Raw genomic sequence first — 19,367 nt, 5'->3', positions numbered from 1 at the left:
CACCGCTCCTTCACCGCTCCTGCCCATTGAAATCAATGGGACAGCGCGGCTATACCGTGGCAATACCGCGGCTATAGCCGCGCTGTACGAGGGATTTTAACCCTTTTTCGGCCGCCAGCGGGGGTTAAAACCGCACCGCTAGCGGCCGAATACCACAGCAAGAACGACGGTACAGCAGCGCTAAAAATAGCGCTGTTGTACCGCCGACGCCCCCACCACCCCTGTGTGAAAGGGGCCTAAGTACTATGGCACCAGGCTAGCATGTTGATGCACCTCCAGCATGGCTGTTCATGATAGCTCACAGTAAGTAAGTCAAATGACACTGTCCGTCATTCAAACTATGCGAGGACTGGTGCTGGATCTTAAAGCCTGTGGGGAACAGTGCAAAAAAAGAGGTATTACAGCTGCTGGGCAAGTGTTTTTTTACATTTTTGATAAAAAATGTGGAGCTTGGCTTTAGCCACTTAACGCCCCCCCTCAATGTACTGCAGATGAGTGGCTGCTGTAGGCAGAGCAACGTACCCGTACATCACTGCCTACTACTAGGTTTAGGACATGTGCATGCAAGACCCCCTGATAGCACCTGCTGTGATTGTACACAGCGGGAGCATGTCAGCAAGTCCCAGCCAATGATTCACGGCCGGGACCTGCTGATGGGCTGTGTATATTCACAGCCCAGAGCTCTGTGTTGACAAAAACACAGAGCTCTGTACACTGGGAACCCTTTCTGTGTTTATCATCCTTGCAGAGATCAGTTAATAAAAACAGCACACTTTACACACATTATACATAGTTAGGCACATATTTAACTCCTAGATGTTAACCTCTTCCCAGCCAGGGTCATTTGTACAGTGACAGTGTATAGTATCACTGTATTAATGTCACTGGTGATGTCAGTGGCAGTTAGTTCCCCCTAGCGTCAGTTAGTGATAGATTGCTCTCCGCACTATCGCAGTCCCATTATAAGTTGTTGATCGCCGCTATTAGTAGTATAAGAAAAAATTTACAGTATATACACCATAGTTTGTAGGCGCTATACCTTTCACGGAGACCAATCAATATACACATATTGGGATTTTTTTTTTTATCAAAAACATGTAGCAGAACACATTTTGATAAAAATTTATGAAGAATTTTTTTTTAAATTATATTGAATATGTTTTATAGCAGAAAGTAAAAAATATTGGGTTTATTTCAAAATTTTCGGTCTTTTTTTCATTTATATATTACAAAAATGGAAAAAACCCAGATACCATCAAATACGCTTTAACATGTTATTTCCAAAGGTTAGTTTATTTTATTTTTTTTTAATTGCAGCTTTCTTTGAAAGAATAGATTGAACCAAAAGAATAGCAGTTGATCCTGCAATAAAGGTCTCTGTTCATGCACTTCCTGTTAAAGGGTGACAACTGTCTCCTATTTGTGCTCTTGCATTGTTACTCTGTCACACCCCTGGTGGAGACTACAAGCATATGTGTCAACACATTGCACAGGTGGTGTCCAACATTGGGGGCTGTTTACTAAAACTGGAGAGTGCAAAAATTGGTGCAGATCTGCATAGAAACCAATGAGCTTCCAGGTTTTATTGCCAAAGCTTACCACAGGACTAGTAAGCTGCAATGTTTTAAGATTTTGGTCTTTGGATAAGATGCAATTTAAAGCCCATCTCTAAAGGGTCTGGTATGGATCTTCTGGGGGATCATGCACATTTTCTTTTGAGGTTTTTTTTGTGTGAGGTGCCCCCTTAAAATCCATCCCAGACTCAAAGGGGTTGATTTACTAAAACGGAGAGTGCAAAATCTGGTGCAACTTGCATAGAAACCAATCAGCTTGCAGGTTTTATTGCCAAAGCTTATTTGAACAAGCTGGAGTTAGAACCTGATTGGCTACCATGCAGAGCTGCACCAGATTTTGCACTCTCCAGTTTTAGTAAATCAACCCCATTGTCTTGTCTAGGAAGCTGGTCCACAGCAATGATGTGCAGGTGATGCTGAAGAAAGTGCAGGTAGACTTAAAGTGGCTTGAATAGACCAGCATGACTGAGCAGGGGCGTATATACTGTGAAGCAAACAAGGCGCTTGCCTTGGGCGGCATTTTTTTGGGGGGCAACTCCACCCCCCAACCCCTCGCCATCCGTCCAACATTCCTAACATTGTTCGCCACTGACTTCACGGCGGACCCGACAGCAAGCTGGGTGGAGCTGTCAATCATCCCCAGTGCAACCTGAGACCCTGCTCTCCTTCCCCACACTGTCCTTGCCTCATACTGGTATTGGGCGGGGGGAGGAGGAAGCAGGAGGAAAGGCCTGCCCTGAGGTTTTCCAGCCATTCACTGTGGGCTTCCCAACCAATCCTTGCATATCTGGACTCTGTACAAGTCCTGACACTTCTTCACTAAGTGCTCAGGACTCAGGTGAGCTCCCGGGGGGGCTCTACTTTTCAACAGCATCCCAACTACATCACCCAGCTGACAATTGTCCTCTGGAGACGTGCGGGCACTGGGCGTGTATGAGGTGACTGTGGGCACTGGAGGTGTATGGGTGAGTGTGGGGGCCAGGGTGTGAGGTGAGTGTGGACACTGGGGTGACTCTCTTGCCCTCCTTTCTCTCACCCCCTTTTCTCTCTCTCCCCCACCTCTTTCCCCCTCCTTCTCTCTCTCTCTTACATCTACCACCCATAGACATACATTGTGGCTCAGTCTGTATCCGTGAAAAAATGGCAGACAGATCCAGATGGGCCTAGGTGTTAATACCCCACCAACAACGAAACAAATAACCTTAAAAGCTAAGCTATAATAACACTTAAAATGAATTAATCAACTTTATCAGGGCACAAAGTGTCCTATACTGAGAACTGTTGGAAAAAGCAATGAAAAAATGCAGCATATATGACATTTTTCAAAGCAGGATTTATGCCATTTAGCTGCAACAGCCTTTCTAAATTCAGTTAGAGCTTCAGCTATTAAAAGTGGCCATCTGCATTGTCTGCTATGCCAGTATATATATATATACATGATACCTATCTATCATGATACCTATCTATGCAGAAGGTGGCTCTGTGTGGGCCCAGGCACCCCCAGCAGCACCCAAGCATTGGGGAGGATCCTGCAAGTCTGTGAGTACTGAATGCAAACTGCTGAAAGATGGCAAGCGGTTCAAATGTGAAGTTTGCAATTGCAAAGCCGGACAATGCCAATTACCAGCTGTGGAAGTTTAAACTGGAAGTGTTTCTCACCAAGAATGACTTGTGGTAAGTGCTGAATGCAGACAGACCCACAGATGGAGAGACGGAGGACTGGGATAGGAAGGACAGACAGGCAAGAGCAATTATAAGCTTACTAGTGGAAGATGACCAGCTCATCCACATAAGAACATAGAAAACAGCCAAAGGTATGTGGACTTCATTACAGAAACTGCATGAGCGTTCAAGTCTAAACAGCAAGTTATTTCTGCTAAGAAAGCTTTATAAGATGAGACTAGAAGAAGGCCAGCAAATGTGTGTCCACATGAAAGCTATGCTAGAGATCATAAAGCAGCTATTTGTCATTGGAGAGGACATCAGATATAACCATATTGTTGCCCTGTTCCTCTGCAGCCTTCCAGAGACATATACTGCTCTCACTAATGCTTTAGAAACCAGACCCGAGCAGGAACTAACACTGGAATATGTCAAAGGCAAATTAATCGATGAATATGACAGAAGGAAAGAAAATACGCACTATAATGACAAAATTCCTAAGATGTAAAAAAGCACAAAGCACAACAAAGAAGGCAGAGCCTGTTTTTGCTGTAAAAGGACCGGTCACTTTAAAATGAACTGTTCTATCTGGAAAGCCAAGCAGCGAAAGCTAGAGCTATCCACAAAAGAAAGAGTCAAAGCAGCCACAAAGGAAACTGCAGACACACCATGGAGTGGCACCTTTAAAGTACCACAAATCGGGAAGCCACGTGGCTGGTGCATAGACTCAGGTGTGACAAGCCACATGACTAGCGATGAGACCTTCTTCACAAACATTGATTACAGTGCAAAAGACAAAATTTTCCTAGCAAACGGGAAAAGCATCACCTCAGAAGGTAAATGCCAGAGCTTCCTGAACTGCATTACACTACAAGGCAAGCAGAGTATCCATGTAAAGAAAGTGCTGTGTGTTCTAGAACTAGAAGGCAACCTTCTATCAGTGAAAAGTCTTGCAAATGGTCTAACAGTTACTGTAAGTTACTGTAAGTTTCAGGGTGATGAATGCACAATTCACAATAATAAGCAATTCCTCGCAAAAGGAAAAGTGGATGATCACCTATACATTCTCATCACCACAGACCAGCAAGCCTATATAGTTTCTAATGACCTACACAGCAAATGTATTCACTTATGGCACAGGCGGCTGGGGCACCGAAGTCCAGAAGCTATACAGGACAGTATAAAGAGAGGTTTATCAGAAGATTTGACAATAATACCTTGCAAAGTGCTCATGAAATGCAAATGCTGTATTGAAACAAAAGCCACATGTGCTCCCCTACTACAGGCATCTCAAAGAAAAACTACCCACCCCCTGCAGCTCATACACAGTGATGTATACGGTCCAATGAAAACTCCCACGTCAGGCGGGAACAGATATCTACTGACTTTCATTGATGATTATTCCAGGTACACAACCACTTATCTGATGAAACACAAGAATGAAACATCAGAGAAACTTCAAGATTTCTTTGCCATGTCTAGCAGCAAATTCCAATGCAAACCAGGAATAATACGCACCGACAATGGAGGAGAATACATAAGCAAAGAAGTGGCCTCATACCTGAAGAGACAAGGAATAGTACACCAGATAACCATATCATACACTCCTAAACAAAACGGTATAGCAGAAAGAAAAAATTGCACTCTTATAGAAATGGCCAGATGCATGTTGTCGGATGCCAACCTACCTCACAAGTACTGGGGAGAAGCAGTTAGGCAACCTACCTACAGAACAGACTAGCCTCAAGAGCCAATAAAAGTACTCCATTCAAAATGTGGCATGGATCAAAGCCTGGCATAGGGCACATCAGTGTGCTTGGATGTAAAGAATATGCCTATATTCCAAGTGAAATGCGATCCAAGCTGGAGAGCCATAGAGGGCATTCTAGTTGGCTACAGTGAGCAAACTAAGGGTTACAGACTCCTACACCCAAAGACTGACAAAGTGTTAGTGACTGCACATACTGCAATTCCACAAGTGGAACTATAAGTTGGTCTACTCTAGTCAAAAGCAAGCAACTGTTGGTCGATCTTCAACTGAAGCAGAGTACATTGCAGCTGAACACGCATGTCAAGAAGCAATATGGATTCATCAACTTTTTGTGGACATTGGGATAGACATGTCAAAAACAAATCCCATTTTTGAAGACAATCAGGGTTGTAAAAAAGCTTACGCAATCAGAAAGGGTCAATCCTAGAACCAAACACATCAACGTCAAGTTTCACCTACTGAAGGACAATCAAAAACAAGGTGTTACTGACATTCAATACTGCCCATCAGAGGAGATGACTGCCAATGCACTCACCAAGCCTTTGTTGAAGGAACGTCATAGCTATTTCCAGAAGAAGCAGAATATGAATAAGCTGAATAAGCTGAATATAATTTGACAAAGCACATGCTGTTAAGAAGGGGTTTTGGTAGAAGCAACAGCAAGTAGCTTTCTATGTTGTGAACTACTATAATATGTATTCTATGGTAAGGTAATCAGAGGAAGTACCATCCTTTTTGTGTTATATGTTCTTGCATATTCCTGCTTCCTGTTTGTCCTCATGATGTAAAGACATGTTTCTGATATTTCTCCATGAAAGTAAAGCCGTATTACTGCATCCAAGAAGCTTCCAGCGCTTAATTCAATACTCTGACAAAAGTAACCACTAGACAGCACAAAACCTTTATGAAATGCTATATACCTGTATTAAGAAAAAATGACAGAGAAAGCCCCAAAGAATGTGAAAGTAGCATATATATATATATATATGTAGCATTCTCCTCTAGTTAGGCTGCTGGGCTAGATTTAGTTTTTGGGTTCGCTGTAATCAGTGGAGCAGTAATCTACTGTTTTTGCCTTCCTACGCTGTGTGTTTGATTTCTCCCATCTGTTTCTGAAAGAAGCTTCCAGAATATAGGCCAGGGAGATTCAAATGACAAGTATGAATATTTATCATGCCACAGCCAATCCCTACAAGGAGGTGTTCAGATGGTGGCTGGGGAGGTGATAAACGTGTGCGAGACCTTTCTAGACTGTTCTTCCTTCTCCAGGAATGGTTCAATTTCTCCTGAGGCTGCTGCCCTTAGGAGATAGCTAGTGAGACAAGAAAGGGAAGATAGCTATTCAGACAAGAAAATGCAGTCTGGGCTTCAGCGGGCGCTGAGCTAAGGGCCTGGAGAATATCGCTAATAGATTTTTGATGGGGGGGCACTGTCCTGGAAGGATATTATTCAAAAAATGCAGCAAGTATTCTGCCAAGGAGGGATCCCTGTTCTAACAGCTCCTCCTTGGCAGAATACATGCTGCATTTTTTGAATTACACAGAGGACTTCCTGAAAAAACAATTCAACGTTTCTCTTCAATGATAGATATAAATGATACAAAATTACTTGTTGAAGAGGATAAAGAGGACAGTAAACTTACTAGCAATTTGTTCTGGGCAGGATTTAACTTGACCAATGCCATCCTTGGCACTGGAATGATAGGTCTGCCATATTCTATGAAGCTGGCTGGTTTACCCTTGGGTCTTCTGCTTTTATTTGGAGTTGCCTATGTCACAGGAAGGATCTGTAAAGAGATCAACAGCACTAGCGCAAGCCACACTATCTATCTGGTTGGGTGTCCCTGGAAAAGGATTCCATTGCTGTGGAACATGGATCCACAGTTATACAGAGGCTTTACTCGACCTGTAGGGGTCTCTGCCTAAGGGGAGAGGCTGGGGCAAACCATTAGCGTACTGCAGATGGTGGAAACATTTGGACATATTGGATTCCTTTGTTTGCTGCACAAGCACTTTATTTATTATGAACTTTAAGAATAGGCTCGTCTATCACATTTACTCACCTTATTGTCATATTGGAATTATTTCACTTTATTTGTGAAGATTAGTACAGTTTATTTATTTATTGCTGTATCATTTGTATATTCAGAATCACTTTTATTTTGGAATATTGCACTTTCTTGTCTATGAAGTAAATATTTACTTATTTATTGGTGTGTATAGCTGCACATCTATATATATCTTTGTTTATATGATATACCACTTTGTTTGAAGATACATCACATCACCTTTAGTAAAGGCCACATTGTTTACTGAAGCATTTTTTCCCAGCTTGACTCTCTGTTATAGAGTCTTACAGAGACCATGCTCTGCAGCCATGTTACCCTGACAGGGTCAGAGAGACATTGCTGTTAAGAGTCCATGTTTGTGCAGCTTTCACGTGTTTGTGCAGCTTTCATAATCTGTTCTGTATTGTTCTGCAGTGTGTGCATGCTCTTTGAAATTCTGATCCTGTTTTGCATTATTGGTTTTAATGTTGCACCTGTTTAGTGAACTGCATGTTACAGTTACTCTCTGATCAGTCATCCGATTATTTACCTGCAGGAATGCACATGGCAGGGTGACAACGTTATTGCTGCATTGAAGGCAGTGGGTTAGTGTTGCCACTCTGTTTAAGGAAGCCAATTAGAGCTGTGACTGGCAGAATCTCCAGGTATAAATTAAACAAAAATACTTCACACATAAAAAAAAAAAAATGAACAAACTACATGCAAAAATGTCTGATGCAACACATATTAAAATTTCGATTTAGGGTTTACATACACTTTAACTTTACAATAATAACAACATTAACAGTGATAATACATGATAGATTCCCTTTTAACTAAATTATCTTGACAGTCCACAGGGACTATTATCCCATTATTGTTGTCGCATCTGCTCTAATTTCTCCTGTAATATATTATTGACCCTAGCATTGTTATTTGGTAACATTTAAGCTTTGCTGAGAGCAGATGAATGATTGTGTTTTGATGAATGGATGCTAGGAATAATCATTATCGCTCTCTCGTGACCTGTGTGACAAATGATAACTTGTTCAGTGATAGATCACGGTCCATGGTTAAGGTATTCCACTAGTGAGGGTGACATGTAATAGAAACGTGAGTCTCCAGTCTCCACTGATGATAAATTACGATAAGTGGGGAAATGGGAGAATGGCCATGTCTGGGAATTAGAAAAGAGTCCAGGCTGGAGAGCACCAGATGTTAAAGGGGTTTTCCACCCAGAAAATTATGTTTCAGGTCTGGGAGGATACTAGCAGGCTGGTTCACCCACTGGCTTCCTAAAATTTCAAATGAAACCAGTGGTGCCATTTTCTAGCTGGATGTACCAGCCATGCTGTCTCCTTCAAGGAGTCTTAATGCTTCTTTATTATCAGGAGGGTAGAGTGGGAATCTCAAGTGTAGAAGTCACAATGCTGGAATCCCTATGAACAAAAGTGAGTATTTTTGTATAACGTAAATCAAATAACGTGGGTTTTCAAAGGTTCTGTGGTGAGTAATGTCTCTGTAATTTGCAACTGCACATCAACATAAATTTGCAAATGCCCTGAGTATCACCACAAGTATTTAAAGTGGCTGTAAACCCTTACAAATACCCGGGAAATGACTGGCCACAGGTGATAAACGAAGATGAGACAAATCCTCCTACGTAAGCTGTACCTGTTTATCTGCAGTCTTCTCTTCTCTACACAAAGAGAAGACTGCAACATTTATACAGTTTGTCTGAACTTTCAGAAGGCAGGGGGCGGGGAGCTGAAATTACACTCTGCAAAGCTCAGTGAGAAGAGCTGAGAGCTGATTGGAGAGAAGGGACACCCCCTCCTTCACACAGCACACAGGAACACAGCTGAGGCTTTCAATTACAGGTTTTGTGCTGGAGCTGGTCTCCAAACTTTGGGCCACAGGCCAGATGTGGCCTTTTGCTTGCTTTTATCTGGCCCTTGGGACATTACTCCCCCCACTGTCAGAAAAAGTGGGGCATAGTTCCTGCCACTTTTTGCCTCCTACTGACACCAATGATGGGCCACTAGTCCTCTCACTGACAATAAAGATGGGCCACTATTCCCTCCACTGAAACCAACGATGAGGCACTATTCCACCCACTGACACCAAGAATGGTGCATTATTCCTACCACTGACACCAACGATGGTGCACTTTTCCTCCCACTAACACCAATGATGGGGCACTATTTCACCCACTGACACCAACGATGGTGTGCTATTCCACCCACTGACACCAATGATGGGGCACTATTCCTCCCAGTGACACCAACGATGGGGCTCTATTCCTCCCACTGACATCAACGATGGTGCACTTTTCCTCCCACTGACAACAATGATAGGGCACTATTCCACCCACTGACACCAACGATGGTGCGCTATTCCACCCACTGACACCATTGATGGGGCACTATGCCTCCCACTGACACCAATGATGGGGCACTATTTATCCCACTGACACCAATGATGGGGCACTATTCCTCCCATTGACACCAACGATGGGGCGCTATACCTCCCACGGACACAGATTAGATTTCTACTCCCACTGGCCACAGTCCACCCCCCCTAATGTTTGAAGGATAATTAACTGGCCCTTTGTTCAGAAAGTTTAGAGAACCCTGTCCTAGTGCTCGGGAATGAGACAAATAAACACTATAGAGGGATATGCTTTGTTCACATTTCATGTCAGAGATTTACAACCACATTAGGTGACAAGTTAAAGCAGAATTAAACTCTGTTTTTTTTTTTGTTTTTTTTATGGGCCCCAGGAGCTGCATATTAGCACATTATGGCAGACTCACCTGTCATATGATCCTCTCCCGCACTGAGCTGGTCATGGACACTTCCATCTTCTCCCAGTCTGCACTCTGGGGGTAGAATGTTTGGCCACTTGATTGGCCAGCCTGTAATGATGTTACTGCAGGGAGAAGCATTTATGACAGAAGAGACCAATAGGGTCTCTTCTGTCATAAAACTCCTACCTGTCAGAATTTTTTTTCAGGTTCAATTCCACTTTAGGCTGGCCATACACTATGCAAATTTCAGCCAGTTCCTGAAAAAACTGCCAAAATTGCTACATGGGTGGATCTATTTGACCTTTCCTTTCCTGAACAGCTGCTGCATCCTATTAGATGCAGCCACTGTTTGGGTATTCTAACAAACAGTGGGGCTATCACAGCAGGAGATTTGTACACTCACACTGCATAGCATGGATTGAGGAATCAGAAAAATTGGAGAAAGTTCAAAGGGTAGTGAAACATACCGACATCTTGGGATGAGATCTAGTTAAAGTGGTTTTAAAGCCTTAAGGTTTTTCACCCTAATGCATTCTATGCATTCTTCTATGAAACTGAGCCTGTCATCAGTGCATGTTCAGCCCTTGTATGTTCAGTCCCCGCAAGTCACAGCATTATTGGTTGTTATGGTGCAGGAGGCCGCCTACACCAAAACAACCAATGAAACTGTGCTGCCTAACCGCCTGCGTCTTCTCAACCAATGACGCTGTTCAGCCAAGCCATCTACATCCTAGCAGGCAATGTTGCTGTGTGCTCCAGCTGCCTACATCCTAGCAATCAAAGATCATATGCAGCCTGGCTGCCTACATCCTAGCAACCAATGTTGCTATGGGACCCAGCTGCCTACATCCTAGCAACCAATGATGCTATGGGAGCCAGCTGCCTACATCCTAGCAACCAGTGTAGAAGGCCGCTGTGTGGGCCAGCCTCCTACATCCTACCAACCAATGTTGCTTTGGGGTCCAGCTGCCTACATCTTAGCAGCCAATGATGCTGTGCAGCCTGGCCAACCAACGACGGGGGTGAACGACGGAAATTGAGAACCCCAAAATTGTAATGGCTGCGTTTGCAGAAATGACAAGCTGGCAAAATGCAGTCAGCAAGAAAAGATTATACAAGGCATGTTGCTGGCTCAACCTTTTTTTCATGAGTGATCACACATTATGCCAGTCTCAAAGGCCCTGGCGAAGCGGCCTCGTCCGCGAAACGCGTAGGCCATAACTCTGTTAAAATCGGGGATTTGCACACCCTGAATCCATTTCAACCGAATTAACTGTAATGTATTATTAACTGTTTTTATACTGAATAAAATAAAATAATGTATTTTCTCATTAATTGTTTTTCATCTATTTATACTTCTTAGAGGCACAATTAAAGTCCCATTCAGTTATATATACCTTTTTAGGAACACATTTGCATACATTTTTTTTCCTGAGGGTTTAAAAAGTTGGGCACGTTTTTGTAAAGGGAATGTTTGTGGAAGGTGTCTGAAAAAAGTATTTTAAAGAAAGCTTTCCTGACGCTGTGCTTTCCTGTCGCTGTGATTGCGCCCTCGCCAGCTGTGTATTTTGGTTTTATGCTGCCCTAAGCAAGACTAAAATTAGGTGCCCCCCCATCTAAATTTGGCCCACCCCTTCCTGTTTAAGATCTACCCCTTCATCTGTAAGATCCCCCTTACATCAGGGTTCCCAGAGTTCTCCCCTACACTGCCATTCCTCAGTCCCCCGCAGCCCACTATGCTGGAACTTGCAGTGCCTTCTGTAGGGGACTGAGGAATGACAGGCCGCTAGGCTGGGACTTGTACTGCTCTCTGTGGGGGGACTGAGGATTCCTCAGTCCCCCACAGTCTAGGGCACTACAAGTCCTAGCATAGCAGGCTGCCATACCTTAGTCCCCAACAGAGGGCACTGCAAGTCCCAGCATAGCAGGCTGCCATTCCCCACTGAGGCAGCCCACTATGCTGGGATACATGGGATACCATAGCTCCCAACTGTCCCTGATTTCGAGGGACTGTCCCTGATTTGGAACAAAGTCCCTCTGTCCCTCATTCATTTGTCCCTCATTTTGGTCTGATCTATATAGTTGTATATAAAAATGCACTTTTTATCTATCAAAAAAGTGTTTCCCAGTGCTAAATCTTTCATCTGATTTCTAAATTGCTGCATTTGTAAATTCCAAAAGCCAATATAAAGGAATAGTAGTGGTAAAAAAAGCACTTGTGGGTTTAACCAATCTTGTTTTTTTGTACAATTCTCCTTTAAGGGGGCGTGGCAATGGGGTGTGTCCTATGCCTGCATACTTTTGCTGATAGGTGTCCCTCATTCCCATCTCAAAAAGTTGGGAGGTATGGGATACTCTCCCCTTGCATGATCAGTATCCTCCAGGTGGGTCCCTCTCTGGAGTCTGGACAGCATGTCTCTCTGCCAGGCCGGAAGGGAGGCGGAGCAAGTCGGGACAAGAGGAGGAGGAGGTTACATCCTCCTCCTCTGATGCAGGGCTTGTGCAAGGACTTCATTTTTATGGGCGGGATTTCCCTGTGTAAACCGCTGATTTTACCAACCACCCCCTCCAGGCGGCTGCTTAAGCTGCCTATAGCTTGAACCTGCCCTGCTCATAGTGTCTCCTCTGCCTGAAAAATGCCGCCCAAGGCATATGCCTTGTTTGCCCTGCGGTAGATACGCCCCCTGGCATTTGCCTTGAAATCCATTCGCTGATTTAGAGCATGTACCACCGTCCTGCAACCAACCCCTTGATCACGCAAAGTAAGCCATCAAAGTGCTTGTTTCCATTGGCTGCTGGAGGCTTGCGATTTTGGATGTGTGATTAAAATGAGCCTGTGTGCTCCCAGCTTCACACGAAAAAAAAAAAAAGAAGAAAAGTGCGCATAAACCATGATGTACGTTTACTGGTGGCTGCTGCTCTTAATGGAGTGTTCCTTTAAACTGGAGGACAAGCGTTCATTTGTAATAAGCGCTATGTTGTTTAACTACAGACTTTTTTCATTAAGTCCCGCTTAGCGATAAATGGAGTGTTGTTGTGCAGCAGAAGCAGGCGTTCCAACTTTCACGGGCACTTAGCATTATTTATAACCCTAACCATGCCTAAATTGTTTTTTTATTTTAATGTACGCTCTGTTACAAATTTAATTTCAAACTGTTTGAATCAGTCTGTAAAAAAAGATTTGATTATACCTGGGTGTTCTGGAGCCAGCTCTCCCGTATCGCAGTAATCTGAGTGATAATTGGCTGATTAGGGGCCTGACACTCCATCTCTGCCTCAGTTGCCACGGCGACGGAACAGCAGCCGATATATATGAGGACTTCATCTTTTTCCACTTTAGGGCTGAAACGAGAGAGAGGAAAGGGAGGGTGGAAGAGGGGGGTAGGTGTCATCAATCTTAATGAAATGCAATTATTTTTGCTCTTATTAATCATTGGACGCCATTAGCTCGTGGCAAGTACAGGGCGCCATTTGTCAAAGTTTGCAAATTTCTGTAATTTTGTTTCCATTCTTTTATCGTTTATTTGTTTTTTGCTGATCTGCAGCCTGTACGAGGCCGACACATGTGCTAAAATATATGACGCCGATTTCTGGCTGTTTAGCCAAATCTGCTGCTGAACACAAAACAACATCCTGCGCTGATAAAGGATCATTAATAAGGAGCTCCAAATGGCAGTGGTGCTGTACAAAGTGCAGTACTCAGGGCACACAATAGGGTTCTATGATATGGTGATCAGAAGAAAGATTTATTCTGATTGGTTGCTGTAGGTTATGACACCTTAATGTATATGTAAACCAACTCTCCCCTTGTAAAACAACCCATTCAGTTTAAATGAAAGGAAAGGCAAAACATTTGTGTACAGATATATAAAAACAATTATAAATACATCTTTTTCCCTAAGGCTATGTTTCCACTAGTGCGTCCCCAAAGTTGCGCGATTTACACTGCAACTTTACAATGCGATTTATGTTGCGATTTGATGCGACTTTAAAAACGACTTTGATGTTCTGCGATTTAGCCAGAGTGATGTAATTCCTTATCCTGCTTAGTTACTTCCCCTTCCTGTCTTCCACACTCACGTACATCAATATAGGAAGTGATGTATTTGGGAGGAGCAGAGATCATGTGCTTCCGTAGACTTCCGTGCAAGTCGCAACAAAGTTGCGGTGTCAGACATGTACATGCGACTGCATTGCGACTTAATACCTTTCTATGGAGAACAAGACGCACCGAAGACGGAACAAAGTAGTGCAAGAACCTTTTTTGGAGACGCTGCGATCTGAGTCGCATTAATTAGAACGGGGACCATTGAAATACATAGGATTTGACTTGTCATGCGACTTGACATGTGTCAAGTCGCAAAACAAGTCGCAGTAGTGGAAACAGAGCCTAAGTGATCACCTTCCCTCTGTTCTCAGCTGCTTAAGAGCTGGGGGGACGGGGGAGGAAAAGAAGCAGCAGCACACTGAGCTTCCCAGTGAATGACTGTGCAGGGGGACGTGTCAGGACAAGTCTAATCATTGGAGAGGAGCAGGCTGAGTTCCCAGCACAGCTAGGGAACTGACCACGGTGTATTCACACACCTAATGTGGTCGGTTTTTAATAGGAAAGCAGAGTGACTGGCAGGATCACTAGGAATTTTTACACAAAGGAAGCAATACAAAGAGAACAGATTACTTTTTTATACAAGTACATGGTACAATGGACACATATCAGGAATGTTACATTTTTGGTTTACATATTCTTTAAGCTGGGCATAAATGAACGTTTGTACATATATTCTGGGTACATTCGATGACTTGATGAATGTCGTTCAAATTTGTGTTTGTTCTTAACATTTGAATTTGGAATTAATGTCATTTTCCAAATGAAAACCCACATACACTGTTAGAAATTTGTTGAATGGTCGAAAATGATCATCAATTTGAGCCCATTAAAATGAAAAAACTCAATGAACATTCTGAAAATGGAAAGTAAAAAAAGGTTGACGTTCCTCATTGGACAAAACACGTAGGGTGGAGCCTGGGAGCTGATATCACGGCGATACACGCACTGAGTATGGCCATCTTGATGGTTGGAAACATTTGATCGTTTTCACCTTATGACATGCTCGTTTTTAACATCCAAAATGTGAGTATTTTGGAATTCTTATTGAAATAAATATACATTGGCTTGATATACTGCACCATGAGGAGTAATTTCCTCTGATTCAATGGATGAACCTGCGGATCTATTATATGTGAGAGCTGTTCAAGATCCAGGTGCCTGTTACTTTGGTGGAGACGTGACCATCTTGTGGATATACTATGCCTGTTTGACCACCTATAATCTAGTGCAGTGTTTCGCAACTCCAGTCCTCAAGGCGCCCCAACAGGTCATGTTTTCAGGATTTCCCTCAGACGAAACGGCTGTGGTAATTACTAAGGCAGTGAAACTGATCAAATCACCTGTGCAAAATAATGGTGAGCCTGAAAACATAACCTGTTGGGGCGCCTTGAGGACTGGAGTTGAGAAACACTGATCTAGTGGTCCACTGATTGCGGTAAGAGGCCCGGTGTGTTGATGTTCAGTGGAGGATATATTTATTCACCTTAATTTGTCCGATTTACACCCTGGGTGGTTCTGAAAAGGAAATGGACCTTCCTTCCAGCATTAGTGGGCTTTTACTAACATAATATTTTTAGCGCTGCATATAACCATTTTTTACCTATGTTATTGTTACCAACAATTTTATGTCAGCTGCTCCTTGGAGTCTAAGCGCAGTGAGTATTTCTTATTTCTATTAACTACTTGCTGACCCTATCACTTAGGTATATGGCGGCAAGGCGGCCCTGCTGTGTCAGATCACTTACCAGGTACGTGATCCGGCACTTCCGGGTAGAGGACGCACGTATGCACCGCCAGCGACTCGGCCATGCTGTGATCAAACACAGCAGATGCTGATCAGCGGGTGCTGGCCAATAGATCACCGCCGGCACATGCCGATCATCCAGAAAACAGACAGGACAGGGCTATGTAAACAAGGCAGAGCTCTGGCCTGTCAGCAGAAAAGTCATGGATTTTTTTCCCCGCAAAGCAGGGAATAAAATCCTTTACTTCTCTTAGTAAAAGCACCACACACTGTGTACACATAAACACTGGCTAAGCACACATTTACCCCTTGATCGCCCTAGATGTATAACCCCTTCCCAGCCAGTGTCATCAGTACAGTGAAAGTGCATATTTTTAGCACTGATCACTATAATGCCCCGTACACACGGTCGGACTTTGTTCGGACATTCCGACAACAAAATCCTAGGATTTTTTCCGACGGATGTTGGCTCAAACTTGTTTTGCCTACACACGGTCGCACAAAGTTGTCAGAATTTCCAATCGCCAACAACGCGGTGACGTACACCACGTACGACGAGACTAGAAAAGGCCAGTTCAGAACCAAGCGCGGCACCCTTTGGGCTCCTTTTGCTAATCTCGTGTTAGTAAAAGTTTGGTGAGAGACGATTCGCGCTTTTTCAGACTCGTGGCTTTCAGATCGTTTTCTGCCGTTCAGTTTGTGCTTGTGGGTTTGTATCTGCTCTTCAGTGCGTGCAGTCAGTTCGTATCAGAGTTTTCTGTGCGATCTTGCCCGCTCGTTGCTGTTTTTCAGGTCGCTCGTCACAGGCCATGCTGTTCTTCAGTGCGTTCTGTTACTTCGTTCTGAGCAGCCGACCGTTTTCTAGCCATGTTGCGTATACGTACTCCTCGTAGAGTTCGTGCTGTGCGGGGGCTTGGTGTTGGGGTCCTGACCTTGACACAAGTCCAGTCCATGAACAGGGTGGGGAGGAGTTCATGGACCAAGAATTGGTTGCTTCAGCGTGCCCAGTTCTCTCATATGCCTTTGCTCCGTGAGATCCGTGAGAATAATCCTGATGATTTCAGGAACTTTCTCAGGATGACGGACCCGTATTTCACCGTTTGTTGGCTTCGCTGACCCCCTATATCAGCAGGCAGGATACCTGCATGAGGCAAGCCATCACTCCGGAGCAGAGGTTGGTCGCTACCTTGCGGTATTTGGCCACAGGGAGAAGTCTGCAGGACCTCAAGTTCTCGACAGGCATCTCCCCCACTGCTTGTGTTTGTTTTAGCTGACCCTGACAGAAATGTGTGGAGTCCAGAAAATGTCGTGATTGTGTAACCTTATACAAAGCACTGTTGGCTGTTATTTACTAAATGCAAAGACACTTTTCACTACAAGTGCACTTGCAACTGCACTGAAACAGCACTTGTAGTGCAAAGAGGATTTGCCCTTAGGAAATAACCCCCATTTTCTCATAAAACAACAATTACATCACCCCAAAAGTGTTGTAGTGTTGAGACAATAATCCACACATTCTTGATGAGCAATCTTTTTAATACCTGCACAATCACATGTGCATTTACCAAAGGTTTTTCTGACAAACCAACATGTTTGTTGTATAACAATTTTTGTGGTGTCATTATCCAAAATCAAAATGTGCATTTTATAGAAAACAGGCCTGTGTAAAACCCACAAGAAAGACACAAATCTTGATCTTACAAAGTTCACATTTGGTAGAACTTGAAGGCAATATCAGACATGAGTATTTAGGAACTGTGTTTGATATTGCGTTCAGATGGGGGGAAATCACCCCAGGAAAAGCCAAATTTGGAAGATGCACACAAATTTCACAATGTCAACATGTGCGACCTGCCATCACGGGGGATCAAGGGACGTGTTTTGGGGGAGAAAGCCCTTCCTCACCGCTACTTTATTATTGAGGAAGGGGTTGCACCCCCAAAACGCGTCCATTGATCTCCCGTGATGGCAGATAGCACATGTTGGCACACTGTGTGCATCCTCCAAATTTGGCTTTGGGAAAAATCACAAAAGCATTTCGCACATTGTAGCAGACAAAAGAAGAAAGTGATTTGGAGGGGCTTTAAACTCACCCCAAAACATCAATGATGTTTTTATATTTTGGAATAACATCAATGATGTTTTTATATTTGGGAATAACATCATTGATGTTTTGCTTGATGTTTTCCAATTGTAAATTACACCCCATGATCTCCCCGATCACGATCTGGGCACTTTCTGATGTGAAAGGATCTTCATCCACAACCTCACGATCACCTAAAAAGAGAGGAAACCCAAAATAAATTAGGTCTAAAAAATATGCCGTCATCCATCTCTTATCTGAGCCTGTGGTTGCAGACACTCACCTGTTGTGGTGACTAGTTCCTTCACGTCTTCCTCCTGCTCTTCTTGTGTTGGGGGGATTTCCCCTTCTTCCAGGGGGGGGGGGGGGGGGGGCTCTGGTCTCCTCGGATGAGGGGTGTCCTCCGAGTCTTTTCTCCCCTATGTAAAACAAAAATGGTATAATTAGCACACAGATATTTGATGGCAGAACTATAAAGATGAAACATTGCTTGGAAGTGGGGTACAATGATCTATTTTAGCCGAGTTCCAAGATGTAGCTTTTTTAGTGTCCTTTGTCAACCTGCAATACTTTACCTGTTTAGTACAAGCTTCACAGATGTAGCCCCCCCTATAGTATACACTGGAACATCTGTGTGCCCCCCCTAATAAAAAGGGTGTTCTGGGGTCCCACACTAGTGCTCCAGTGTCCAGATGTGAAAACAGCTGCTCAGTGTCCTCTCCTTACACACAATCTAGTTTGCATTTCATTCTAGTAACAAAGCCATCTACACAACCCAATTCTTTGAAGACAAGTATAGGGCCTCAAAATGGTGGCCAAATGCATATGGCCTAAACAATGGTATTTTATCGTCCAAAATAAAAATGTGTGATCCGAACGAATAATGTGCCCATGAACATGAAAGTTGCCATTTTAAACTGTACAACAGTTCCTAAAAGCACATGGAGCAGCACGAACGTAATAAACACAAGAACAATAGGAACACAGCACAACTACTTACTTTTTTGCAGCACTCTCCGGATCTTTCTGTACTGCTCGTGTTCTCGTAATTTCAGGTCCGACCACCGCTTCCTGAGCTGATCTTTCGATCGTCGTACCCCGAATTTCCGGTGCAGACTCCTGACCACTTTCGCCATGATCTTGGCCTTTCGGACATTGGGGTTGGGGTAAGGCCCATACTTTCCATCATAGTCGGCCTTCTTCAGGATGTCCACCATCTCCAACATCTCCCCAAAGGACATATTTGAGTCCTTTAATCTCCTTCTGGATTGGGACGTTTCAGGCTCCGGCCTTTCCTCCTCCTCCTCCTCCTCGTTGCTCCAATTCTCAGGATCCTGCTGTCTCTCCGCCATGTGCTCTTCCTCCACTGCGCCGAACGAAAAGGGGAGGGGAATAGAATAGAAAGAACGTCAGGGGCGGGCGGAGTTATACGCATGCGCAGTGTGTATAAATCGTAACGCGCGCGTCTTACGTACGATCTGTGAGCGGAGGAAGGAGCATCGGAGACGCCGATCGTGCTAACGAAGGTAGGATCTAAACTTGGGCCTATACTGCTTCGAAATGGAAGC

The 19,367-nt window shown here is 43.8% G+C and overlaps 1 protein-coding gene across 2 annotated transcripts in view; it reads right to left on the bottom strand.

Annotated features, from left to right (window-relative positions):
- PKHD1 (PKHD1 ciliary IPT domain containing fibrocystin/polyductin) overlaps positions 1–19,367 on the bottom strand; it is a 908,610-nt gene that overhangs the window by 675,666 nt on the left and 213,577 nt on the right. For both annotated transcript variants that reach the window (XM_073625163.1, XM_073625162.1), the window contains exon 35: positions 13,056–13,206. In XM_073625163.1, coding sequence (XP_073481264.1) covers positions 13,056–13,206 — 151 coding nt within the window. The remainder of the gene's footprint in view (positions 1–13,055; positions 13,207–19,367) is intronic.

The sequence above is a fragment of the Aquarana catesbeiana genome, linkage group LG04 (assembly GCF_042186555.1).
Source record: "Aquarana catesbeiana isolate 2022-GZ linkage group LG04, ASM4218655v1, whole genome shotgun sequence".
In the NCBI taxonomy this organism is placed as follows: domain Eukaryota; kingdom Metazoa; phylum Chordata; class Amphibia; order Anura; family Ranidae; genus Aquarana; species Aquarana catesbeiana.
Note: the sequence above shows the minus strand (reverse complement) of the source record. Positions and strands in the feature narration are given on the sequence as shown.